General features: G+C 44.4%; 1 protein-coding gene across 2 annotated transcripts; it reads right to left on the reverse strand.

Moving 5' to 3' along the window:
- Positions 1–926: 926 nt before the first annotated feature.
- Positions 927–26,845, reverse strand: LOC130297945 (oocyte zinc finger protein XlCOF7.1-like). 2 transcript variants are annotated; one of them, XM_056550805.1, is made up of 6 exons: positions 26,701–26,845; positions 24,630–24,777; positions 24,248–24,427; positions 23,636–23,762; positions 23,172–23,552; positions 927–2,172 (listed from the first exon to the last, which is right to left on the reverse strand). In XM_056550805.1, exons 2-6 carry the CDS (start codon positions 24,705–24,707, stop codon positions 1,586–1,588), a joined length of 1,353 nt encoding a protein of 450 aa, XP_056406780.1. In that variant the 5' UTR covers positions 24,708–24,777; positions 26,701–26,845; the 3' UTR covers positions 927–1,585. The 2 variants fall into 2 exon arrangements, with proteins under 2 accessions (XP_056406780.1, XP_056406781.1); XM_056550806.1 differs by lacking the exon at positions 26,701–26,845 and adding an exon at positions 25,246–25,274.
- Positions 26,846–27,177: the final 332 nt, after the last annotated feature.

The raw sequence follows: 27,177 nt of genomic DNA on the forward strand, positions 1-27,177 counted from the left end.
CTGAGCTGTATGTGTACAGTAGAGCTGTATATGTGTAATGTACATGTAGCTGAGCTGTATGTGTACACAGTAGAGCTGTATATGTGTAATGTACATGTAGCTGAGCTGTATGTGTACAGTAGAGCTGTATATGTGTAATGCACATGTAGCTGAGCTGTATGTGTACACAGTAGAGCTGTATATGTGTAATGTGCATGTAGCTGAGCTGTATGTGTACAAAGTAGAGCTGTATATGTGTAATGTACATGTAGCTGAGCTGTATGTGTACACAGTAGAGCTGTATATGTGTAATGTGCATGTAGCTGAGCTGTATGTGTACACAGTAGAGCTGTATATGTGTAATGTACATGTAGCTGAGCTGTATGTGTACACAGTAGAGCTGTATATGTGTAATGTGCATGTAGCTGGGCTGTATGTGTACACAGTAGAGCTGTATATGTGTAATGTGCATGTAGCTGAGCTGTATATGTACACAGTAGAGCTTTATATGTGTAATGTGCATGTAGCTGAGCTGTATATGTACACAGTAGAGCTGTATATGTGTAATGTACATGTAGCTGAGCTGTATGTGTACACAGTAGAGCTGTATATGTGTAATGTACATGTAGCTGAGCTGTATATGTACACAGTAGAGCTGTATATGTGTAATGTACATGTAGCTGAGCTGTATGTGTACACAGTAGAGCTGTATATGTGTAATGTACATGTAGCTGAGCTGTATGTGTACACAGTAGAGCTGTATATGTGTAATGTACATGTAGCTGAGCTGTATGTATACACAGTAGAGCTGTATATGTGTAATGTACATGTAGCTGAGCTGTATGTATACACAGTAGAGCTGTATATGTGTAATGTACATGTAGTTGAGCTGTATGACATGACATAGCTGGATAAGTTTCAAAATAAAACTTTTATTAACAATTGGTAACAAGTTTGGAGATGCAGTATATGATATATGTATAAACGTCAGATATCCTATGTACATGGATAATATATAGATGTGTTATCTGCATCATTTATTGCTCTGAATTGGCTTCTCTCCTGTGTTAATTCTTTGATGCTGAAGAAGAGCTGATTTCCAAGTAAAACATTTTCCACATTCTGAGCATGAAAATGGTTTCTCTCTTGTGTGAGTTCTTTGATGACTAATAAGTTTGGTTTCCAAGTATCACATTTCCCACATTCTGAACATAAAGATGGCTTCTCCACTGTGTGAGATTTTTCATGTTCAACGAGACTTGATCTGTAAGTAAAACTTTTTCCACATGCTGAGCATGAAAATGGTTTCTCCCCTGTTTGAGTTCAATGATGTTGAACAAAACTTGATTTCCCACATTCTGAACATGAAAACAGAAGAGAAGCCATTTTTAAATCAAGTCATTTTGTACATCAAAGAACTCAGAAATCGGTAAAACATTTCCCACATTCTGAGCATGTATATTGTTTCTTTCTTGTGTGAGCTTCTCAATGTCCAACAGCTCTTCTGTGACCTTATTTTTTTTCTTAACATCCTGTGATAATAAGAAGACAGGACCAAGGTTTAATGTATAATATTCTAGTACCTGGTGACATAAATACAGATGTGTTATTTGGATTCTATTTGCATTTTGCGTAACAGACATTTCTGTAGGTGTATAACAAGATGTGCTTTCCGAGTAAGACATTTCCCACATTCTGAACATGGAAAGGGCTTCTCACCTGTGTGAGTTATTTGATGTGCAACAAGATGTGCTTGCTGAGTAAAACATTTCCCACATTGTGAACATACAAATGGCTTCTCTCTTGTGTGACTTCTCTTATGTCTAACAAGATCTGATTTAGCAGTAAAACATTTCTCACATTCTGAACATGAAAATGGCTTCTCTCCTGTATGAGTTCTCTGATGTACTACAAGACTTGATTTCTGAGTAAAACATTTCCCACATTCTGAGCATGAATATGTTTTCTTTCCTGTATGAGCTCGTTGATGTCCAACACCCCTTCTGTGACCTTTCTGTGATGACTGAGAAGACAGGACCTGTATATAAGGATGAGATGACAGATCTTGGCTGTGAAGGGCTGAGGGTGTATCTGGGATAATGGAATGTTCTTCATATGTATCTTGTGTGATATCATCATCTGCTTTATAATCTGAAGATATAAGATTCTCCTCTGATCTCCTGCTACAAGAATCTGCAGAGAATAACACAGATTTTATTATCAGTATTAACCCCTTAACAACCCAGTGCATTTTTGCATTTCTAAGCAATAGTACTTTGTAAATCCATCTTTCATTTTTAAGTAAGATTTACTGCAAAACTGAAGAAAGATATTTGCTATGATAGCGGAGCAGCCATACAACGGTGGTGTCAAACTGTGGCCCTTCAGATGTTGCAAAACTTCAACTCCCTGCATGCCTGGACACCAAAGGTCTGTCTGCCTCCTCAAGAGGATGCACACTGTCCCTGAAATGTAAATCAAGGTTTTTCTCTCATGGTATTCCTTAGTGCAGTCATCTTCAAACTGTGGCCCTCCAAATGTTGCAAAACTTCAACTTCCAGCATGCCCGGGAGATGAAGTTTTGCAACATCTGGAGGGCCACAGTTTGACACCACTGCCTTACAAGAAGCAGGGACACCAGTCTTTGACAATCATGTGGACACAGCCTCAGGGAAAATCACTGCTATGGGGCCCGGTCAGGGACCAAATGACCGTGTACCCCCCAATCCACCTGACCCCGCAGGTTATAATGGAGCAGTCATCCAAACCGCCCCTTTATAATCCTCATACCAGCCAGAGAATTCAGGCAAAGGATAGGGCAGTGGTTCTCCCCCAGGGGTACTTAGCAGTTCTCCAGGGGGTACTTGAAAAAAACTCAGTAATGGCAGCCACAGCCACTGGTTACTGGTCTGGATGACCTTGTAAGAAATGGTCGGCCGACGTCACTGCACCGAGGAGCGGAGGACAGTAAAGGGGAAGAGCGGGCACTGGGTGCTGTGGGCAGGAACTACCATCAGCTTTGTTGCTCCACTGTCCCTGCAGACCGGGGACCTACTGCTCTGAGCCATAGGAATAGGTCCCCAGACCAGAGGAGCAGTGGACACCAAAGAGGGACAGTTTGGGGGCCTACAACTATATATGGGGACAGTATGGGGGCCTACAACTATATATGGGGACAGTATGGAGGCCTACAACTATATATGGGGGCAGTATGGTGGCCTACAGCTATATATGGGGACAGTATGGGGGCCTACAACTATATATGGGGACAGTATGGGGGCCTACAACTATATATGGGGACAGTATGGTGGCCTACAACTATATATAGGGACAGTATGGAGGCCTACGACTATATATGGGGGCAGTATGGTGGCCTACAGCTATATATGGGGGCAGTATGGTGGCCTACAACTATATATGGGGACAGTATGGGGGCCTACAGCTATATATGGGGGCAGTATGGTGGCCTACAGCTATATATGGGGGCAGTATGGTGGCCTACAACTATATATGGGGGCAGTATGGGGCCTACAACTATATATGGGGACAGTATGGTGGCCTACAACTATATATGGGGGCAGTATGGGGGCCTACAGCTATATATGGGGGCAGTATGGTGGCCTACAACTATATATGGGGGCAGTATGGTGGTCTACAACTATATATGGGGACAGTATGGTGGCCTACAGCTATATATGGGGACAGTATGGTGGCCTACAACTATATATGGGGACAGTATGGTGGCCTACAGCTATATATGGGGGCAGTATGGTGGTCTACAACTATATATGGGGGCAGTATGGAGGCCTACAGCTGTATATGGGGGTAGTATGGGGGCCTACAGCTATATATGGGGACAGTATGGTGGCCTACAACTATATATGGGGACAGTATGGTGGCCTACAACTATATATGGGGGCAGTATGGTGGCCTACAACTATATATGGGGACAGTATGGTGGCCTACAACTATATATGGGGACAGTATGGATGCCTACAGCTATATATGGGGGCAGTATGGTGGCCTACAGCTATATATGGGGACAGTATGGTGGCCTACAGCTATATATGGGGGCAGTATGGTGGCCTACAACTATATATGGGGACAGTATGGGGGCCTACAACTATATATGGGGACCTACAGCTATATATGGGGGCAGTTTGGGGGCCTACAGCTATATATGGGGACAGTTTGGGGGCCTACAACTATATATGAGGACAGTATGGTGGCCTACAGCTATATATGGGGACAGTTTGGGGGCCTACAGCTATATATGGGGACAGTTTGGGGGCCTACAGCTATATATGGGGACAGTTTGGGGGCCTACAACTATATATGAGGACAGTATGGTGGCCTACAACTATATATGGGGGCAGTATGGAGGCCTACAGCTATATATGGGGACAGTATGGTGGCCTACAGCTATATATGGGGACAGTATGGTGGCCTACAGCTATATCTGGGGACAGTATGGTGGCCTACAGCTATATATAGGGACAGTATGGGGGCCTACAGCTATATATGGGGACAGTATGGTGGCCTACAGCTATATATGGGGACAGTATGGTGGCCTACAACTATATATGGGGACAGTATGGTGGCCTACAGCTATATATGGGGGCAGTATGGTGGTCTACAACTATATATGGGGGCAGTATGGAGGCCTACAGCTGTATATGGGGGTAGTATGGGGGCCTACAGCTATATATGGGGACAGTATGGTGGCCTACAACTATATATGGGGACAGTATGGTGGCCTACAACTATATATGGGGGCAGTATGGTGGCCTACAACTATATATGGGGACAGTATGGTGGCGTACAACTATATATGGGGACAGTATGGATGCCTACAGCTATATATGGGGGCAGTATGGTGGCCTACAGCTATATATGGGGACAGTATGGTGGCCTACAGCTATATATGGGGGCAGTATGGTGGCCTACAACTATATATGGGGACAGTATGGGGGCCGACAACTATATATGGGGACCTACAGCTATATATGGGGGCAGTTTGGTGGCCTACAACTATATATGGGGGCAGTATGGTGGCCTACAACTATATATGGGGACAGTATGGGGGCCTACAACTATATATGGGGACAGTATGGTGGCCTACAACTATATATGGGGGCAGTTTGGTGGCCTACAACTATATATGGGGACAGTATGGAGGCCTACAACTATATATGGGGGCAGTATGGAGGCCTACAACTATATATGGGGGCAGTATGGTGGCCTACAACTATATATGGGGGCAGTTTGGTGGCCTACAACTATATATGGGGACAGTATGGGGGCCTACAGCTATATATGGGGGCAGTATGGTGGCCTACAACTATATATGGGGACAGTATGGAGGCCTACAACTATATATGGGGGCAGTATGGAGGCCTACAACTATATATGGGGGCAGTATGGTGGCCTACAACTATATATGGGGGCAGTTTGGTGGCCTACAACTATATATGGGGACAGTATGGAGGCCTACAACTATATATGGGGGCAGTATGGAGGCCTACAGCTATATATGGGGGCAGTATGGTGGCCTACAACTATATATGGGGACAGTTTGGTGGCCTACAGCTATGTATGGGGACAGTATGGAGGCCTACAACTATATATAGGGACAGTATGGTGGCCTACAGCTATATATGGGGACAGTTTGGTGGCCTACAGCTATATATGGGGACAGTATGGAGGCCTACAACTATATATAGGGACAGTATGGTGGCCTACAACTATATATGGGGACAGTATGGGGGCCTACAACTATATATGGGGACAGTATGGGGGCCTACAACTATATATGGGGGCAGTATGGAGGCCTACAACTATATATAGGGACAGTATGGTGGCCTACAACTATATATGGGGACAGTATGGAGGCCTACAACTATATATGGGGACAGTATGGGGCCTACAACTATATATGGGGGCAGTATGGAGGCCTACAACTATATATGGGGACAGTATGGGGGCCTACAACTATATATGGGGACAGTATGGTGGCCTACAACTATATATGGGGACAGTATGGAGGCCTACAACTATATATGGGGGCAGTATGGTGGCCTACAACTATATATGGGGACAGTATGGTGGCCTACAACTATATATGGGGACAGTATGGTGGCCTACAACTATATATAGGGACAGTATGGTGGCCTACAACTATATATGGGGACAGTATGGATGCCTACAACTATATATGGGGGCAGTATGGTGGCCTACAGCTATATATGGTGACAGTATTGTGGCCTACAGCTATATATGGGGACAGTATGGTGGCCTACAACTATATATGGGGACAGTATGGTGGCCTACAACTATATATGGGGACAGTATGGTGGCCTACAGCTATATATGGGGACAGTATGGAGGCCTACAACTATATATGGGGACAGTATGGTGGCCTACAACTATATATGGGGACAGTATGGGGGCCTACAGCTATATATGGGGACAGTATGGTGGCCTACAACTATATATGGGGACAGTATGGTGGCCTACAACTATATATGGGGACAGTATGGTGGCCTACAACTATATATGGGGACAGTATGGAGGCCTACAGCTATATATGGGGACAGTATGGGGGCCTACAACTATATATAGGGACAGTATGGTGGCCTACAACTATATATAGGGACAGTATGGTGGCCTACAACTATATATGGGGACAGTATGGTGGCCTACAGCTATATATGGGGACAGTATGGGGGCCTACAGCTATATATGAGGACAGTATGGTGGCCTACAACTATATATAGGGACAGTATGGTGGCCTACAACTATATATGGGGACAGTATGGTGGCCTACAGCTATATATGGGGACAGTATGGGGGCCTACAACTATATATGGGGACAGTATGGGGGCCTACAACTATATATAGGGACAGTATGGTGGCCTACAACTATATATGGGGACAGTATGGTGGCCTACAGCTATATATGGGGACAGTATGGGGGCCTACAGCTATATATGAGGACAGTATGGTGGCCTACAACTATATATGGGGACAGTATGGGGGCCTACAGCTATATATGGGGCAGTATGGTGGCCTACAGCTATATATGGGGACAGTATGGGGGCCTACAACTATATATGGGGACTGTATGGGGGCCTACAGCTATATATGGGGCAGTATGGTGGCCTACAGCTATATATGGGGACAGTATGGGGGCCTACAACTATATATGGGGACAGTATGGTGGCCTACAACTATATATGGGGACAGTATGTGGTCTACAACTATATATGGGGACAGTATGGTGGCCTACAACTATATATGGGGACAGTATGGGGGCCTACAGCTATATATGAGGACAGTTTGGGGGCCTACAGCTATATATGGGGACAGTTTGGGGGCCTACAGCTATATATGGGGACAGTTTGGGGGCCTACAACTATATATGGGGACAGTATGGGGGCCTACAACTATATATGGGGACAGTTTTGGGGTCTACAGCTATATATGGGGACAGTATGGTGGCCTACAACTATATATGGGGACAGTATGGTGGCCTACAGCTATATATGGGACGGTATGGTGGCCTACAACTATATATGGGGACAGTATGGTGGCCTACAACTATATATGGGGACAGTATGGTGGCCTACAACTATATATGGGGACAGTATGGTGGCCTACAGCTATATATGGGGGCAGTTTGGGGGCCTACAACTATATATGGGGACAGTATGGGGGCCTACAACTATATATGGGGACAGTTTTGGGGTCTACAGCTATATATGGGGACAGTATGGTGGCCTACAACTATATATGGGGACAGTATGGTGGCCTACAGCTATATATGGGACGGTATGGTGGCCTACAACTATATATGGGGACAGTATGGTGGCCTACAACTATATATGGGGACAGTATGGTGGCCTACAACTATATATGGGGACAGTATGGTGGCCTACAGCTATATATGGGGACAGTATGGAGGCCTACAACTATATATGGGGACAGTATGGTGGCCTACAACTATATATGGGGACAGTATGGGGGCCTACAGCTATATATGGGGACAGTATGGTGGCCTACAACTATATATGGGGACAGTATGGTGGCCTACAACTATATATGGGGACAGTATGGTGGCCTACAACTATATATGGGGACAGTATGGAGGCCTACAGCTATATATGGGGACAGTATGGGGGCCTACAACTATATATAGGGACAGTATGGTGGCCTACAACTATATATAGGGACAGTATGGTGGCCTACAACTATATATGGGGACAGTATGGTGGCCTACAGCTATATATGGGGACAGTATGGGGGCCTACAGCTATATATGAGGACAGTATGGTGGCCTACAACTATATATAGGGACAGTATGGTGGCCTACAACTATATATGGGGACAGTATGGTGGCCTACAGCTATATATGGGGACAGTATGGGGGCCTACAACTATATATGGGGACAGTATGGGGGCCTACAACTATATATAGGGACAGTATGGTGGCCTACAACTATATATGGGGACAGTATGGTGGCCTACAGCTATATATGGGGACAGTATGGGGGCCTACAGCTATATATGAGGACAGTATGGTGGCCTACAACTATATATGGGGACAGTATGGGGGCCTACAGCTATATATGGGGCAGTATGGTGGCCTACAGCTATATATGGGGACAGTATGGGGGCCTACAACTATATATGGGGACTGTATGGGGGCCTACAGCTATATATGGGGCAGTATGGTGGCCTACAGCTATATATGGGGACAGTATGGGGGCCTACAACTATATATGGGGACAGTATGGTGGCCTACAACTATATATGGGGACAGTATGTGGTCTACAACTATATATGGGGACAGTATGGTGGCCTACAACTATATATGGGGACAGTATGGGGGCCTACAGCTATATATGAGGACAGTTTGGGGGCCTACAGCTATATATGGGGACAGTTTGGGGGCCTACAGCTATATATGGGGACAGTTTGGGGGCCTACAACTATATATGGGGACAGTATGGGGGCCTACAACTATATATGGGGACAGTTTTGGGGTCTACAGCTATATATGGGGACAGTATGGTGGCCTACAACTATATATGGGGACAGTATGGTGGCCTACAGCTATATATGGGACGGTATGGTGGCCTACAACTATATATGGGGACAGTATGGTGGCCTACAACTATATATGGGGACAGTATGGTGGCCTACAACTATATATGGGGACAGTATGGTGGCCTACAGCTATATATGGGGGCAGTTTGGGGGCCTACAACTATATATGGGGACAGTATGGGGGCCTACAACTATATATGGGGACAGTTTTGGGGTCTACAGCTATATATGGGGACAGTATGGTGGCCTACAACTATATATGGGGACAGTATGGTGGCCTACAGCTATATATGGGACGGTATGGTGGCCTACAACTATATATGGGGACAGTATGGTGGCCTACAACTATATATGGGGACAGTATGGTGGCCTACAACTATATATGGGGACAGTATGGTGGCCTACAGCTATATATGGGGGCAGTTTGGGGGCCTACAGCTATATATGGGGACAGTTTGGGGGCCTACAGCTATATATGGGGACAGTTTGGGGGCCTACAACTATATATGAGGACAGTATGGTGGCCTACAGCTATATATGGGGGCAGTATGGAGGCCTACAGCTATATATGGGGACAGTATGGTGGCCTACAGCTATATATGGGGACAGTATGGTGGCCTACAGCTATATCTGGGGACAGTATGGTGGCCTACAGCTATATATGGGGACAGTATGGTGGCCTACAACTATATATGGGGACAGTATGGTGGCCTACAACTATATATGGGGACAGTATGGAGGCCTACAACTATATATGGGGACAGTATGGAGGCCTACAACTATATATGGGGGCAGTATGGTGGCCTACAACTATATAAGGGGACAGTATGGAGGCCTACAACTATATATGGGGGCAGTATGGTGGCCTACAGCTATATATGGGGACAGTATGGTGGCCTACAACTATATATGTGGGCAGTATGGTGGCCTACAACTATATATGGAGACAGTATGGGGGCCTACAACTATATATGGGGACAGTATGGTGGCCTACAACTATATATGGGGACAGTATGGTGGCCTACAACTATATATGGGGACAGTATGGTGGCCTACAACTATATATGGGGGCAGTATGGTGGCCTACAGCTATATATGGGGACAGTACGGTGGCCTACAACTATATATGGGGACAGTATGGTGGCCTACAACTATATATGGGGACAGTATGGTGGCCTACAGCTATATATGGGGACAGTATGGTGGCCTACAGCTATATATGGGGACAGTATGATGGCCTACAACTATATATGGGGACAGTATGGGGGCCTACAGCTATATATGGGGCAGTATGGTGGCCTACAACTATATATGGGGACAGTATGGTGGCCTACAACTATATATGGGGACAGTATGGTGGCCTACAACTATATATGGGGACAGTATGGTGGCCTACAACTATATATGGGGACAGTATGGTGGCCTACAGCTATATATGGGGACAGTATGGTGGCCTACAGCTATATATGGGGACAGTATGGTGGCCTACAACTATATATAGGGACAGTATGGTGGCCTACAACTATATATGGGGGCAGTATGGAGGCCTACAACTATATATGGGGACAGTATGGTGGCCTACAACTATATATGGGGACAGTTTGGGGGCCTACAGCTATATATGGGGGCAGTATGGTGGCCTACAGCTATATATGGGGACAGTATGGTGGCCTACAACTATATATGGGGACAGTATGGTGGCCTACAGCTATATATGGGGCAGTATGGTGGCCTACAGCTATATATGGGGACAGTATGGGGGCCTACAACTATATATGGGGACAGTATGGTGGCCTACAACTATATATGGGGACAGTATGTGGCCTACAACTATATATGGGGACAGTATGGTGGCCTACAGCTATATATGAGGACAGTATGGTGGCCTACAACTATATATGGGGGCAGTTAGGGGGCCTACAGCTATATATGGGGACAGTATGGGGGCCTACAGCTATATATGGGGACAGTGTGGAGGCCTACAACTATATATGGGGACAGTATGGGGGCCTACAACTATATATAGGGACAGTTTGGGGGCCTACAGCTATATATGGGGACAGTTTGGGGGCCTACAGCTATATATGGGGACAGTTTGGGGGCCTACAGCTATATATGGGGACAGTTTGGGGGCCTACAACTATATATGGGGACAGTATGGGGGCCTACAACTATATATGGGGACAGTTTTGGGGTCTACAGCTATATATGGGGACAGTATGGTGGCCTACAACTATATATGGGGACAGTATGGTGGCCTACAGCTATATATGGGACGGTATGGTGGCCTACAACTATATATGGGGACAGTATGGTGGCCTACAACTATATATGGGGACAGTATGGTGGCCTACAACTATATATGGGGACAGTATAGTGGCCTACAGCTATATATGGGGGCAGTTTGGGGGCCTACAACTATATATGGGGACAGTATGGGGGCCTACAACTATATATGGGGACAGTTTTGGGGTCTACAGCTATATATGGGGACAGTATGGTGGCCTACAACTATATATGGGGACAGTATGGTGGCCTACAGCTATATATGGGACGGTATGGTGGCCTACAACTATATATGGGGACAGTATGGTGGCCTACAACTATATATGGGGACAGTATGGTGGCCTACAACTATATATGGGGACAGTATGGTGGCCTACAGCTATATATGGGGGCAGTTTGGGGGCCTACAGCTATATATGGGGACAGTTTGGGGGCCTACAGCTATATATGGGGACAGTTTGGGGGCCTACAACTATATATGAGGACAGTATGGTGGCCTACAGCTATATATGGGGGCAGTATGGAGGCCTACAGCTATATATGGGGACAGTATGGTGGCCTACAGCTATATATGGGGACAGTATGGTGGCCTACAGCTATATCTGGGGACAGTATGGTGGCCTACAGCTATATATGGGGACAGTATGGTGGCCTACAACTATATATGGGGACAGTATGGTGGCCTACAACTATATATGGGGACAGTATGGAGGCCTACAACTATATATGGGGACAGTATGGAGGCCTACAACTATATATGGGGGCAGTATGGTGGCCTACAACTATATATGGAGACAGTATGGGGGCCTACAACTATATATGGGGACAGTATGGTGGCCTACAACTATATATGGGGACAGTATGGTGGCCTACAACTATATATGGGGACAGTATGGTGGCCTACAACTATATATGGGGACAGTATGGATGCCTACAACTATATATGGGGGCAGTATGGTGGCCTACAGCTATATATGGGGACAGTACGGTGGCCTACAACTATATATGGGGACAGTATGGTGGCCTACAACTATATATGGGGACAGTATGGTGGCCTACAGCTATATATGGGGACAGTATGGTGGCCTACAGCTATATATGGGGACAGTATGATGGCCTACAACTATATATGGGGACAGTATGGTGGCCTACAGCTATATATGGGGACAGTATGGTGGCCTACAGCTATATATGGGGGCAGTATGGTGGCCTACAACTATATATGGGGACAGTACGGTGGCCTACAGCTATATATGGGGACAGTACGGTGGCCTACAACTATATATGGGGACAGTATGGTGGCCTACAACTATATATGGGGACAGTATGGTGGCCTACAGCTATATATGGGGACAGTATGGTGGCCTACAGCTATATATGGGGACAGTATGGTGGCCTACAACTATATATAGGGACAGTATGGTGGCCTACAACTATATATGGGGGCAGTATGGAGGCCTACAACTATATATGGGGACAGTATGGTGGCCTACAGCTATATATGGGGACAGTTTGGGGGCCTACAGCTATATATGAGGACAGTATGGTGGCCTACAACTATATATGGGGACAGTATGGGGGCCTACAGCTATATATGGGGCAGTATGGTGGCCTACAGCTATATATGGGGACAGTATGGTGGCCTACAACTATATATGGGGACAGTATGGAGGCCTACAGCTATATATGGGGACAGTATGGGGGCCTACAACTATATATGGGGACTGTATGGAGGCCTACAGCTATATATGGGGACAGTATGGGGGCCTACAACTATATATGGGGACTGTATGGGGGCCTACAGCTATATATGGGGCAGTATGGTGGCCTACAGCTATATATGGGGACAGTATGGGGGCCTACAACTATATATGGGGACAGTATGGGGGCCTACAACTATATATGGGGACAGTATGTGTCCTACAGCTATATATGGGGGCAGTATGGTGGCCTACAGCTATATATGGGGACAGTATGGTGGCCTACAACTATATATGAGGACAGTATGGTGGCCTACAACTATATATGGGGGCAGTTAGGGGGCCTACAGCTATATATGGGGACAGTGTGGAGGCCTACAACTATATATGGGGACAGTGTGGAGGCCTACAACTATATATGGGGACAGTTTGGGGGCCTACAGCTGTATATGGGGACAGTTTGGGGGCCTACAACTATATATGGGGACAGTATGGTGGCCTACAACTATATATGGGGACAGTTTTGGGGTCTACAGCTATATATGGGGACAGTATGGTGGCCTACAACTATATATGGGGACAGTATGGTGGCCTACAGCTATATATGGGACGGTATGGTGGCCTACAACTATATATGGGGGCAGTATGGTGGCCTACAGCTATATATGGGGACAGTATGGTGGCCTACAACTATATATGGGGACAGTATGGTGGCCTACAACTATATATGGGGACAGTATGGTGGCCTACAGCTATATATGGGGGCAGTTTGGGGGCCTACAGCTATATATGGGGACAGTTTGGGGGCCTACAGCTATATATGGGGACAGTTTGGGGGCCTACAGCTATATATGGGGACAGTTTGGGGGCCTACAACTATATATGAGGACAGTATGGTGGCCTACAGCTATATATGGGGGCAGTATGGAGGCCTACAGCTATATATGGGGACAGTATGGTGGCCTACAGCTATATATGGGGACAGTATGGTGGCCTACAGCTATATCTGGGGACAGTATGGTGGCCTACAGCTATATATAGGGACAGTATGGGGGCCTACAGCTATATATGGGGACAGTATGGTGGCCTACAACTATATATGGGGACAGTATGGTGGCCTACAGCTATATATGGGGACAGTATGGTGGCCTACAGCTATATATAGGGACAGTATGGGGGCCTACAGCTATATATGGGGACAGTATGGGGGCCTACAGCTATATATGGGGACAGTATGGTGGCCTACAGCTATATATGGGGACAGTATGGGGGCCTACAACTATATATGGGGACAGTATGGGGGCCTACAACTATATATGGGGATAGTATGGGGGCCTACAACTATATATGGGGACAGTATGGTGGCCTACAACTATATATGGGAACAGTATGGGGCCTACAACTATATATGGGGACAGTATGGGGGCCTACAACTATATATGGGGACAGTATGGTGGCCTACAACTATATATGGGGACAGTATGGGGGCCTACAGCTATATATGGGGACAGTATGGGGACCTACAACTATATATGGGGACAGTATGGTGGCCTACAACTATATATGGGGACAGTATGGGGGCCTACAACTATATATGGGGACAGTATGGAGGCCTACAGCTATATATGGGGACAGTATGGTGGCCTACAACTATATATGGGGACAGTATGGGGGCCTACAGCTATATATGGGGACAGTATGGGGGCCTACAACTATATATGGGGGCAGTATGGTGGCCTACAGCTATATATGGGGACAGTATGGTGGCCTACAACTATATATGGGAACAGTATGGGGCCTACAACTATATATGGGGACAGTATGGGGGCCTACAACTATATATGGGGACAGTATGGTGGCCTACAACTATATATGGGGACAGTATGGTGGCCTACAGCTATATATGGGGACAGTATGGGGGCCTACAGCTATATATGGGGACAGTATGGGGACCTACAACTATATATGGGGACAGTATGGTGGCCTACAACTATATATGGGGACAGTATGGGGGCCTACAACTATATATGGGGACAGTATGGAGGCCTACAGCTATATATGGGGACAGTATGGTGGCCTACAACTATATATGGGGACAGTATGGTGGCCTACAGCTATATATGGGGACAGTATGGAGGCCTACAACAATATATGGGGACAGTATGGTGGCCTACAGCTATATATGGGGGCAGTTTGGGGGCCTACAACTATATATGGGGGCAGTATGGTGGCCTACAGCTATATATGGGGGCAGTTTGGGGGCTTACAACTATATATGGGGACAGTATGGTGGCCTACAACTATATATGGGGACAGTTTGGGGGCCTACAGCTATATATGAGGACAGTATGGTGGCCTACAACTATATATGGGGACAGTATGGGGGCCTACAGCTATATATGGGGCAGTATGGTGGCCTACAGCTATATATGGGGACAGTATGGGGGCCTACAACTATATATGGGGACTGTATGGGGGCCTACAGCTATATATGGGGACAGTATGGTGGCCTACAGCTATATATGGGGCAGTATGGTGGCCTACAGCTATATATGGGGACAGTATGGGGGCCTACAACTATATATGGGGACAGTATGGGGGCCTACAACTATATATATGGGGACAGTTTGGGGGCCTACAACTATATATATAAAGAAGAAAATGTCCAGCGCAGAAGGTGCAGTGAAATCTTGCTTTATTTTCTTTGGCAAGAAGACACAGTGCAATCAGGAACGTCTGACGCGTTTCGCACCAGCCGATGCTTAATCGTAGTTAAAATAACAAAATACAAGGGTCACATGTATCAATACCTCACAATTAGAGATGAGCGAACTTACAGTGATTCGATTCGTCACAAACTTCTCGGCTCGGCAGTTGATGACTTTTCCTGCATAAATTAGTTCCGCTTTCAGGTGCTCTGGGGGCTGGAAAAGGTGGATACATTCCTAGGAGAGAGTCTAATAGGACTGTTTCCACCTTTTCCAGCCCCCAGAGCACCTGAAAGCTGAACTAATTTATGTAGGATTAAGTCATCAACTGCCGAGCCGAGAAGTCCGTGACGAATCGAATCACAGTAACTTCGCTCATCTCTAGTCACAATAAAATCCTTACAATAACCAGACATGGATATACGGATTGTGTCCTTCTTGTGAACCCATTCATTGGTTTTCTCTGAACAAGAAGATATTTCCATGACTTCAGACAAGCGGCTCATTAGACCTGAGAACTTCTCATTTCTTTTACCTGTAATCACCTGTATATTCATATGGAATCCTGTAGGAAATCTAGATTCATCCTGACAGATTACACACAACCCGACCATATACAGACCAGAAAAGGATCAGACAGATTTTATATATTACAGTCACTGTTTATTATTTACTATACTTCTTATCAATTACCATTGGGATTAATGTATTTATATGTAATGTAATCAGGACTGGGGTAATGTAATATATTCCAGTGTACATCAGGGTAGATACCGACCTCAGCTGAATGCGGGAAACGTTCCTTATCAATTACCATTGGGATTAATGTATTTATATGTAATGTAATCAGGACTGGGGTAATGTAATATATTCCAGTGTACATCAGGGTATATACCAACCTCAGCTGAATGCGGGAAACATTCCTTATCAATTACCATTGGGATTAATGTATTTATATGTAATGTAATCAGGACTGCAGTAATGTAATATATTCCAGTGTACATCAGGGTATATACCGACCTCAGCTGAATGTGGGAAACGTTCCTTATCAATTACCATTGGGATTAATGTATTTATATGTAATGTAATCAGGACTGGGGTAATGTAATATATTCCAGTGTACATCAGGGTATATACCGACCTCAGCTGAATGCGGGAAACGTTCCTTATCAATTACCATTGGGATTAATGTATTTATATGTAATGTAATCAGGACTGGGGTAATGTAATATATTCCAGTGTACATCAGGGTATATACCAACCTCAGCTGAATGCGGGAAACGTTCCTTCTTATCAATTACCATTGGGATTAATGTATTTATATGTAATGTAATCAGGACTGGGGTAATGTAATACATTCCAGTGTACATCAGGGTATTTACCAACCTCAGCTGAATGCGGGAAACGTTCCTTCTTATCAATTACCATTGGGATTAATGTATTTATATGTAATGTAATCAGGACTGGGGTAATGTAATATATTCCAGTGTACATCAGGGTATATACCAACCTCAGCTGAATGCGGGAAACGTTCCTTCTTATCAATTACCATTGGGATTAATGTATTTATATGTAATGTAATCAGGACTGGGGTAATGTAATATATTCCAGTGTACATCAGAGTATATACCAACCTCAGCTGAATGCGGGAAACGTTCCTTATCAATTACCATTGGGATTAATGTATTTAATATGTAATGTAATCAGGACTGGGGTAATGTAATCCATTCCAGTGTACATCAGGATATATACCGACCTCAGCTGAATGCGGGAAACGTTCCTTCTTATCAATTACCATTGGGATTAATGTATTTATATGTAATGTAATCAGGACTGGGGTAATGTAATACATTCCAGTGTACATCAGGGTATATACCAACCTCAGCTGAATGCGGGAAACGTTCCTTCTTATCAATTACCATTGGGATTAATGTATTTATCTGTAATGTAATCAGGACTGGGGTAATGTAATATATTCCAGTGTACATCAGAGTATATACCAACCTCAGCTGAATGTGGGAAACGTTCCTTATCAATTACCATTGGGATTAATGTATTTATATGTAATGTAATCAGGACTGGGGTAATGTAATCCATTCCAGTGTACATCAGGGTATATACCAACCTCAGCTGAATGCGGGAAACGTTCCTTATCAATTACCATTGGGATTAATGTATTTAATATGTAATGTAAACAGGACTGGGGTAATGTAATCCATTCCAGTGTACATCAGGGTATATACCAACCTCAGCTGAATGCGGGAAACGTTCCTTATCAATTACCATTGGGATTAATGTATTTAATATGTAATGTAAACAGGACTGGGGTAATGTAATCCATTCCAGTGTACATCAGGGTATATACCAACCTCAGCTGAATGCGGGAAACGTTCAGGGATATTGTACCCGATTCTCTATGGAGATTCCCATCTGCTATGTCAGTCTGTCATAATGAGGTCTCGCCTCCTGTTCACACCTTGCAGATGTCTGTGTGGAGGAGAAACATCCGGTAAGTCTCCCTATTGATGAGTCTTCTCCTACCATCTCCCCCTCTTACACCTATTTTAACTCTTTCCGCACCAGACACGTGCAAAGAATCCATGATACCCACATATACTTACCTAAAATGCCGGACAACATTGATAATATATCCACAAGGTGTGAACAGGAGGCGAGACCTCATTATGACAGACTGACATAGCAGATGGGAATCTCCATAGAGAATCGGGTACAATATCCCTGAACGTTTCCCGCATTCAGCTGAGGTTGGTATATACCCTGATGTACACTGGAATATATTACACTACATATTAAATACATTAATCCCAATTGATAAGAAGGAACGTTTCCCGCATTCAGCTGAGGTTGATATATACCCTGATGTACACTGGAATGGATTACATTACCCCAGTCCTGATTACATTACATATTAAATACATTAATCCCAATGGTAATTGATAAGGAACGTTTTCTGCATTCAGCTGAGGTCGGTATATACCCTGATGTACACTGGAATATATTACATTACCCCAGTCCTGATTACATTACATATAAATACATTAATCCCAATGGTAATTGATAAGGAACGTTTTCTGCATTCAGCTGAGGTCGGTATATACCCTGATGTACACTGGAATATATTACATTACCCCAGTCCTGATTACATTACATATAAATACATTAATCCCAATGGTAATTGATAAGAAGGAACGTTTCCCGCATTCAGCTGAGGTTGGTATATACCCTGATGTACACTGGAATATATTACATTACCCCAGTCCTGATTACATTACATATAAATACATTAATCCCAATGGTAATTGATAAGGAACGTTTCCCGCATTCAGCTGAGGTTGGTATATACCCTGATGTACACTGGAATGGATTACATTACCCCAGTCCTGATTACATTACATATAAATACATTAATCCCAATGGTAATTGATAAGAAGGAACGTTTCCCGCATTCAGCTGAGGTTGGTATATACCCTGATGTACACTGGAATGGATTACATTACCCCAGTCCTGATTACATTACATATTAAATACATTAATCCCAATGGTAATTGATAAGGAACGTTTTCTGCATTCAGCTGAGGTTGGTATATACCCTGATGTACACTGGAATATATTACATTACCCCAGTCCTGATTACATTACATATAAATACATTAATCCCAATGGTAATTGATAAGAAGGAACGTTTCCCGCATTCAGCTGAGGTTGGTATATACCCTGATGTACACTGGAATATATTACATTACCCCAGTCCTGATTACATTACATATAAATACATTAATCCCAATGGTAATTGATAAGAAGGAACGTTTCCCGCATTCAGCTGAGGTTGGTATATACCCTGATGTACACTGGAATATATTACATTACCCCAGTCCTGATTACATTACATATAAATACATTAATCCCAATGGTAATTGATAAGGAACGTTTCCCGCATTCAGCTGAGGTTGGTATATACCCTGATGTACACTGGAATGGATTACATTACCCCAGTCCTGATTACATTACATATAAATACATTAATCCCAATGGTAATTGATAAGGAACGTTTTCTGCATGCAGCTGAGGTTGGTATATACCCTGATGTACACTGGAATATATTACATTACCCCAGTCCTGATTACATTACATTACATATAAATACATTAATCCCAATGGTAATTGATAAGAAGGAACGTTTCCCGCATTCAGCTGAGGTTGGTATATACCCTGATGTACACTGGAATGGATTACATTACCCCAGTCCTGATTACATTACATATTAAATACATTAATCCCAATGGTAATTGATAAGGAACGTTTTCTGCATTCAGCTGAGGTTGGTATATACCCTGATGTACACTGGAATATATTACATTACCCCAGTCCTGATTACATTACATATAAATACATTAATCCCAATGGTAATTGATAAGAAGGAACGTTTCCCGCATTCAGCTGAGGTTGGTATATACCCTGATGTACACTGGAATATATTACATTACCCCAGTCCTGATTACATTACATATAAATACATTAATCCCAATGGTAATTGATAAGGAACGTTTCCCGCATTCAGCTGAGGTTGGTATATACCCTGATGTACACTGGAATATATTACATTACCCCAGTCCTGATTACATTACATATAAATACATTAATCCCAATGGTAATTGATAAGAAGGAACGTTTCCCGCATTCAGCTGAGGTTGGTATATACCCTGATGTACACTGGAATATATTACATTACCCCAGTCCTGATTACATTACATATAAATACATTAATCCCAATGGTAATTGATAAGAAGGAACGTTTCCCACATTCAGGTGAGGTTGGTATATACCCTGATGTACACTGGAATATATTACATTACCCCAGTCCTGATTACATTACATATAAATACATTAATCCCAATGGTAATTGATAAGAAGGAACGTTTCCCTCATTCAGCTGAGGTCGGTATATACCCTGATGTACACTGGAATATATTACATTACCCCAGTCCTGATTACATTACATATAAATACATTAATCCCAATGGTAATTGATAAGAAGGAACGTTTCCCGCATTCAGGTGAGGTTGGTATATACCCTGATGTACACTGGAATATATTACATTACCCCAGTCCTGATTACATTACATATAAATACATTAATCCCAATGGTAATTGATAAGAAGGAACGTTTCCCACATTCAGGTGAGGTTGGTATATACCCTGATGTACACTGGAATATATTACATTACCCCAGTCATGATTACATTACATATAAATACATTAATCCCAATGGTAATTGATAAGAAGGAACGTTTCCCACATTCAGGTGAGGTTGGTATATACCCTGATGTACACTGGAATATATTACATTACCCCAGTCCTGATTACATTACATATAAATACATTAATCCCAATGGTAATTGATAAGAAGTATTGTAAATAATAAACAGTGACTGTAATATATAAAATCTGTCTGATCCTTTTCTGGTCTGTATATGGTCGGGTTGTGTCTAATCTGTCAGGATGAATCTAGATTTCCTACAGGATTCCATATGAATATACAGGTGATTACAGGTAAAAGAAATGAGAAGTTCTCAGGTCTAATGAGCCGCTTGTCTGAAGTCATGGAAATATCTTCTTGTTCAGAGAAAACCAATGAATGGGTTCACAAGAAGGACACAATCCGTATATCCATGTCTGGTTATTGTAAGGATTTCATTGTGACGTATTGATACATGTGACCCTTGTATTTGGTTATTTTAACCATGTTATATCTGGAACTTAGTCTACGATTAAGCACCGGCTGGTGTGAAACGCGTCAGACGTTCCTGATTTGCACTGTGTCTTCTTGTCAAAGAAAATAAAGTTTTAGCTGCACCTTCTGCGCTGGACATTTTCTTCTTTGGACTTTGTCTATGAAACCGGGGCGGGGCCGACAGGTCCGATGGCGCAGGTGTCAGCTTAAGGTTGGTCCAGGTGAGTGGACAAAAACAATTTCTCTGTCTACAACTATATATGGGGACAGTTTGGGGGCCTACAGCTATATTTGGGGCACAGAGGGGGCCTACAGCTATATTTGGGGCACAGAGGGGGCCTAACAACTTCATGGGGACACAAAGCGGGTCCTATTACTGTGTGTGACAATAAACATGGGGAGTTAGTAAATAGGTGGGTATTGTACTGCAGAAAGGAGCCTAAAATGTCTGCTTGTCTGGTTCTGTGGAGACGTCATGTACGGGAGAAATCTTCATGGCGGTCTAGGCAAGATAGTGAAGATAAGAAAACAACGCTGGTTAGAGAAGATGTCACCTGTAAATCAGAGGACTGGGGGGATAGGGAGAGGAACAGGGGCCTGTTATAGAGGAAAGTGAAGCATATGAATTATACTATAATCATTACAAAATGTCTCTAATATGGGGGGACAATTTTTTGGGAATGGGCTGTCAAGGGGAACTCAGGCAAAAAAAGTTGAGAACCACTAGGATAGGGGATACATTATAGATCACGGGGGTCCGACCCTTGGGACTCCTTGCGATCTCTTGAACGGGGCCCTGGCAGTCTACATGAAGGGGGCGGACCAACCCCTGCATGGAGCGGCGGCTGACACTCCCCCTCCATGTATCCCATAGAAATACATGGAAGCAGTGTTTCGGTCCGCTTCTGGCAGACTCCTGGGGCCCCGTTCAGGGGATCGCGGGGAGTCCCAAGGGTCGGTCCCCCGCGATCTATAACCTATCCCCTATCCTGTCTAGACAGACAGTTTCACATTTTTTGTCTTTTGTCTATTAATGTGTATAGAAAGACTTATGTCCTAATAAAATTATTGACATTTTCCTGGATCCAAGTTAAAAGGGGAACCTTTATTTTTAATGATTTTCGCTCACGACTCGCCAGCAGCACCTATACCTCCATTTGGACCCACACAGGTGACCTGAACCGGAACATTTCCGTATCAGAGGGAAATAATAAAGGGATTTAAAGGGCTACTCCACTGCTAGACATCTTATCCATTATCCAAAGGATGGGGGGATAAGATGTCTGATCGCGGAGGTCTGACTGCTGGGGCCCCCCAGGATCTCCCGAAGCACAGGGCGTTCTAAACAAAAGCCAGATTCCAGATCACTGCTGGTATCTACTGCTATATGGTCTCTATATGGAGTAATATTAGTCTGTATATAATGTGTTTGATTCATAAACAGTATGGCGGTATTATTCAGTCACTATGTAGTGGTGATGGTATCAAGTCGACTGCTATAGAGTCAATATAGAGGGGGAGGGGTATAGTATTTGCCCTGGAGATTCTAGTTACACCAATACTTCCCGAAAATATTATTGTAGCCGGTGACTGAATAGAATCTGTGACTATTCTCTATATTAAGTTGTTACTACTCACCTGGGCGGATACCTATAGGAATGTCCTCCTTATACTGCTCATCACCGCTCACATCTGTCTCTTCTTCTACTTTTACTATTATGTCTGGAGCATTAATATAGATCAGATCTTTCCCTATAGGAATGTCCTCCTTATACTGCTCATCACTGCTCCTATCTGTCTCTTCTTCTTCCTTTATGTCTGGAGCATTAATATAGATCAGATCTTCCCCTATAGGAATGTCCTCCTTATACTTATCATCACTGCTCAAATCTGTCTCTTCTTTCTTTATGTCTGTAGCATTAATATAGTCCAGATCTTTCCATGTAGTAATGACCTCCATATTCTGTTCTACAAGAGGACGGGGACACCTCTCTGGTGCTGTTCTCTTCCTGGATCTGACTGTAGGGAACACATACAGAGACTGAATTCATTCTTTACATACAAATAATGAGAGGACGTGTGTATATAGTCATGTCTATTACCTGGTGATGTGAGGGGCTGCTGATCCTCCATCATCACCTGATCCTTGTACTGATCCTTGTGTCCTTCTGCATACTCCCACTCCTCCATGGAGAAATAGTCCGCCACGTCCTGACACCTTATAGGAACCTGACACATAATGATACAGTCATCACCCCGACCCCTCCAGTGGTGTTACTGTATAATGCCCCAGCATTCCCAGCAGTGTCACCTCTCCAGTCATCACCAGACCCCTCCATTACTGTATAATGTCCCAGCAGTGTCACCTCTCCAGTCATCACCAGACCCCTCCATTACTGTATAATGTCCCAGCAGTGTCACCTCTCCAGTCATCACCAGACTCCTCCATTACTGTATAATGTCCCAGCATTCCCAGCAGTGTCACCTCTCCAGTCATCACCAGACCCCTCCATTACTGTATAATGTCCCAGCAGTGTCACCTCTCCAGTCATCACCAGACCCCTCCATTACTGTATAATGTCCCAGCAGTGTCACCTCTCCAGTCATCACCAGATCCCTCCATTACTGTATAATGTCCCAGCATTCTCAGCAGTGTCACCTCTCCAGTCATCACCAGACCCCTCCATTACTGTATAATGTCCCAGCAGGGTCACCTCTCCAGTCAGCAGCTCAATCATCTTGTTGATGAGTTCTCGGATCTTCTGTTCATCCATTTCCTCATGTATCGGGGAGTGAGGTGGGGGCCCCGGGATTGGGCTCAGGGTTCTTCCCCATCCTTCACACACAGGGGCCCGACAGCGCCCACTAGAGGACTTCTTCACTACTGTGTAATCCTGTGTATGGAGAGACATATTAATATCACTACATACATTCCCAGAATCCCTCACCTCTCCAGTCATATCCATCTGTTATTACATAGATAAGAATGAGGTCATGTGACATCACTCCCAGAATCCCTCACCTCTCCAGTCATATCCATCTGTTATTACATAGATAAGAATGAGGTCATGTGACATCACTCCCAGAATCCCTCACCTCTCCAGTAAGCCGGAAGAGTATCTGTATGGTAAGGTTTATGATCCTGTCGGCCATCTTGTTCCTGTCTCTCTCCATGGTTGATGGGTCATCCAGGAGAATTCTCTTATATAAAAGATATCAGCAGAGGATCCTGGATTGGAGAAACCTGAAGGGAAGAAGAGGAGATGATGATAAACCGTACCAGATTCTATGGAGAAATAAAATCCATTTCCTGGAGATAATCTGGGGAAACATCTGAGGAGACATTATAGTCACAATCATGGAGGCTGTAAACCTAGTCGGGGATCCATCATAGTCTGGGGCAGAGTCATGGGGGATGGGTAGAATATGGAGACAGGAATCCAATGCTGTTTAGTTCTTACTGACGTGCCTATTTGGGGGGGAGGGGGGGTTAGGTTTTTGGCTTTTTAACTATATTTTTTCCTGGGAGCTGGAACTTTTGCTTTCTCTTTCCTGCATTCTACACAGGATCCGGCCCGTTGCCTTCTCCGAGCTCCAGGAACAGGACCTCACTTTCTCTGTTGGACGGTGATCACATGGGGGATGAGAAGGGATTAATGGACATTTTAGATTAAAATCAATTTTGGTAATCGCTGTCGACGATTTCCTTTACCAATAAATTGTGCACCAATTAGTTGTTTCAGAAATCCTCAAAAGTAGAGCGCAGCATACCACAGTGACATCATCATTACGGATGACCATTGGGGCCGTACGGCTGGGCTTATGATCTAGAAGAAATGCCAAGTCAGGGTTAATGACTATTTCCCAGTTTCGGAAGGCGTCTCCACTCCCCCTCAATGTCCTCTATCTCACCAGGATACAGAGCACGATGATAATCCTGGAGTTACGGGAGACGGTCGGGGGCGATGACTTTCATCAGGACTTGATCATTGGATATAACGGTCATATTGGGTAAACGGGCGCTGACATCTGTCCTGTATTATAACAGCGTTTACCACATTGTCCTCCTCAGTTATTGACGCGGTCACATGACACATTTCTGCGCTTTTCGTACTCGGATTCACATAAAGCGTTGGTGGGATCATAGTTGAATGGATCCGCGTCACACTGGGAACTATTGTCCCGGAATGTTATTGAATTGTCCAGAAATGGGGCAGAAAGCCAATCTGGTCTCCAGGGTTGGTACGACACTATGTCGGGAGTTTGAATCCTGACGTGGATGTTGTCCCTCCAGGTACCCACATTATGGACCCTTTTCATCTAGAACACATTGGCCCTCATTTACTATTCTAAACCCGACTTCTTTTGTCGGGTTTTTTTTGCGCATCTTTGTCTGCGCCATGTCGCAGACATCGTGTGCCAGTCTGCAACACGATGCGGCATTTTTTCCCGACGGACCCGATGTGGATTCTCCCAAACCCGAAAAAGGGGCGTAACCCGACAATTCTGAGATTTCCCACGTATTTATAAAGGTTTCCAACCCGAATTTGTTGAATTGTTGTGGATTTTTTCCCGACAACTCAGAGGAGTTGGAAACCAAAACCTACAAAACCCAGTGCGACAAACAGGATGCGACATAATAATAAATACCAGGGGGAAAATGCAGTCGGGTAAGAAAGCAACATAGACTTCCAACCCGATTTTCTAAGTAAATGAGGGCCATTGTTTTTGGTAACGAAGGGAGGTGAGGAGATCCACCTGGACCACAGTGGCGGCCATCTTAGATTAATATCTGGAGGCGGCTCAGGATCGTAACCTCCAAATGAAGTGTCCGATACCGGAGGAAGAAGACTGATCAAGTGACAGGATGGGCGGGGAGGTGACCTGCAGCCCTTCACCATCCAGACATCCCCTGGGGGGCAGTATAGGCAGGAGATCAGGTAAATGAGTGCTGGCAGGCACAAAGCTTCCACAGAGCTTTGATTGTGAGATCTAAAGGGTTAATGATGGTGACCAACACTAGTGGTGAGTGCCGGCTGCTTATAGCTCCTGAGCTCACCTCAAAGTCCTATAGAGGGTGCAGAGTGTTATTATATACTGTGTCCTTAAGGGGTTAATAATAAACATCCCCAATAATCCTGATCTGATGGAGACCGCACATACATACCTGTATCTGTAGAGGAGCCGTGTGCTTACAGGACCTGCGATGATGTCACCGTCATGTGATCAGTCACATGGAGGAGGAGGAGGAGGAGTCACATGATCAGGGGCTGCAGCTCTAGGCTCATCTGCTATGTTACTATGTTACATTCTCTTCTCTCCTGCACTGTTGAGCTCCGCCCATTCCTGTCACATGATCCTTCCCGCAGGTCCTTCAGCCGCAGTCACATCTATACTGCTAAACTTTACCCCCAAATGTACTGGTCACATGATTATGACATCATCACAGGTCCTACACCTCCAGCATGTAGCAGATACAGAGCAGGTCCTGGTGACAGTGACGTCATCGCAGGTCCTGTAAGCACACGGCTCCTCTACAGATACAGGTATGTGTGTGCGGTCACCATCAGATCAGGATTATTGGGGATGTTTATTATTAACCCTTAAGGACATGGTGTATATTTACATTCTGTGCCCCATATGG

This window comes from Hyla sarda (assembly GCF_029499605.1).
Source record: "Hyla sarda isolate aHylSar1 chromosome 1 unlocalized genomic scaffold, aHylSar1.hap1 SUPER_1_unloc_11, whole genome shotgun sequence".
Classification (NCBI taxonomy): Eukaryota; Metazoa; Chordata; class Amphibia; order Anura; family Hylidae; genus Hyla; species Hyla sarda.

What these genes read in the sequence shown, in the direction of transcription:
- LOC130297945 (XM_056550805.1), bottom strand. Translation starts at nt 24,707, where the DNA reads ATGGAGAGAGACAGGAACAAGATGGCCGACAGGATCATAAACCTTACC. An exon ending in GCAGCCCCTCACATCACCAG is followed by an intron (nt 23,553 to 23,635) that starts GTAATAGACATG and finishes TGTTCCCTACAG; the next exon opens with TCAGATCCAGGAAGAGAACA. An exon ending in TCCTATAGGTATCCGCCCAG is followed by an intron (nt 2,173 to 23,171) that starts GTGAGTAGTAAC and finishes TATTCTCTGCAG; the next exon opens with ATTCTTGTAGCAGGAGATCA.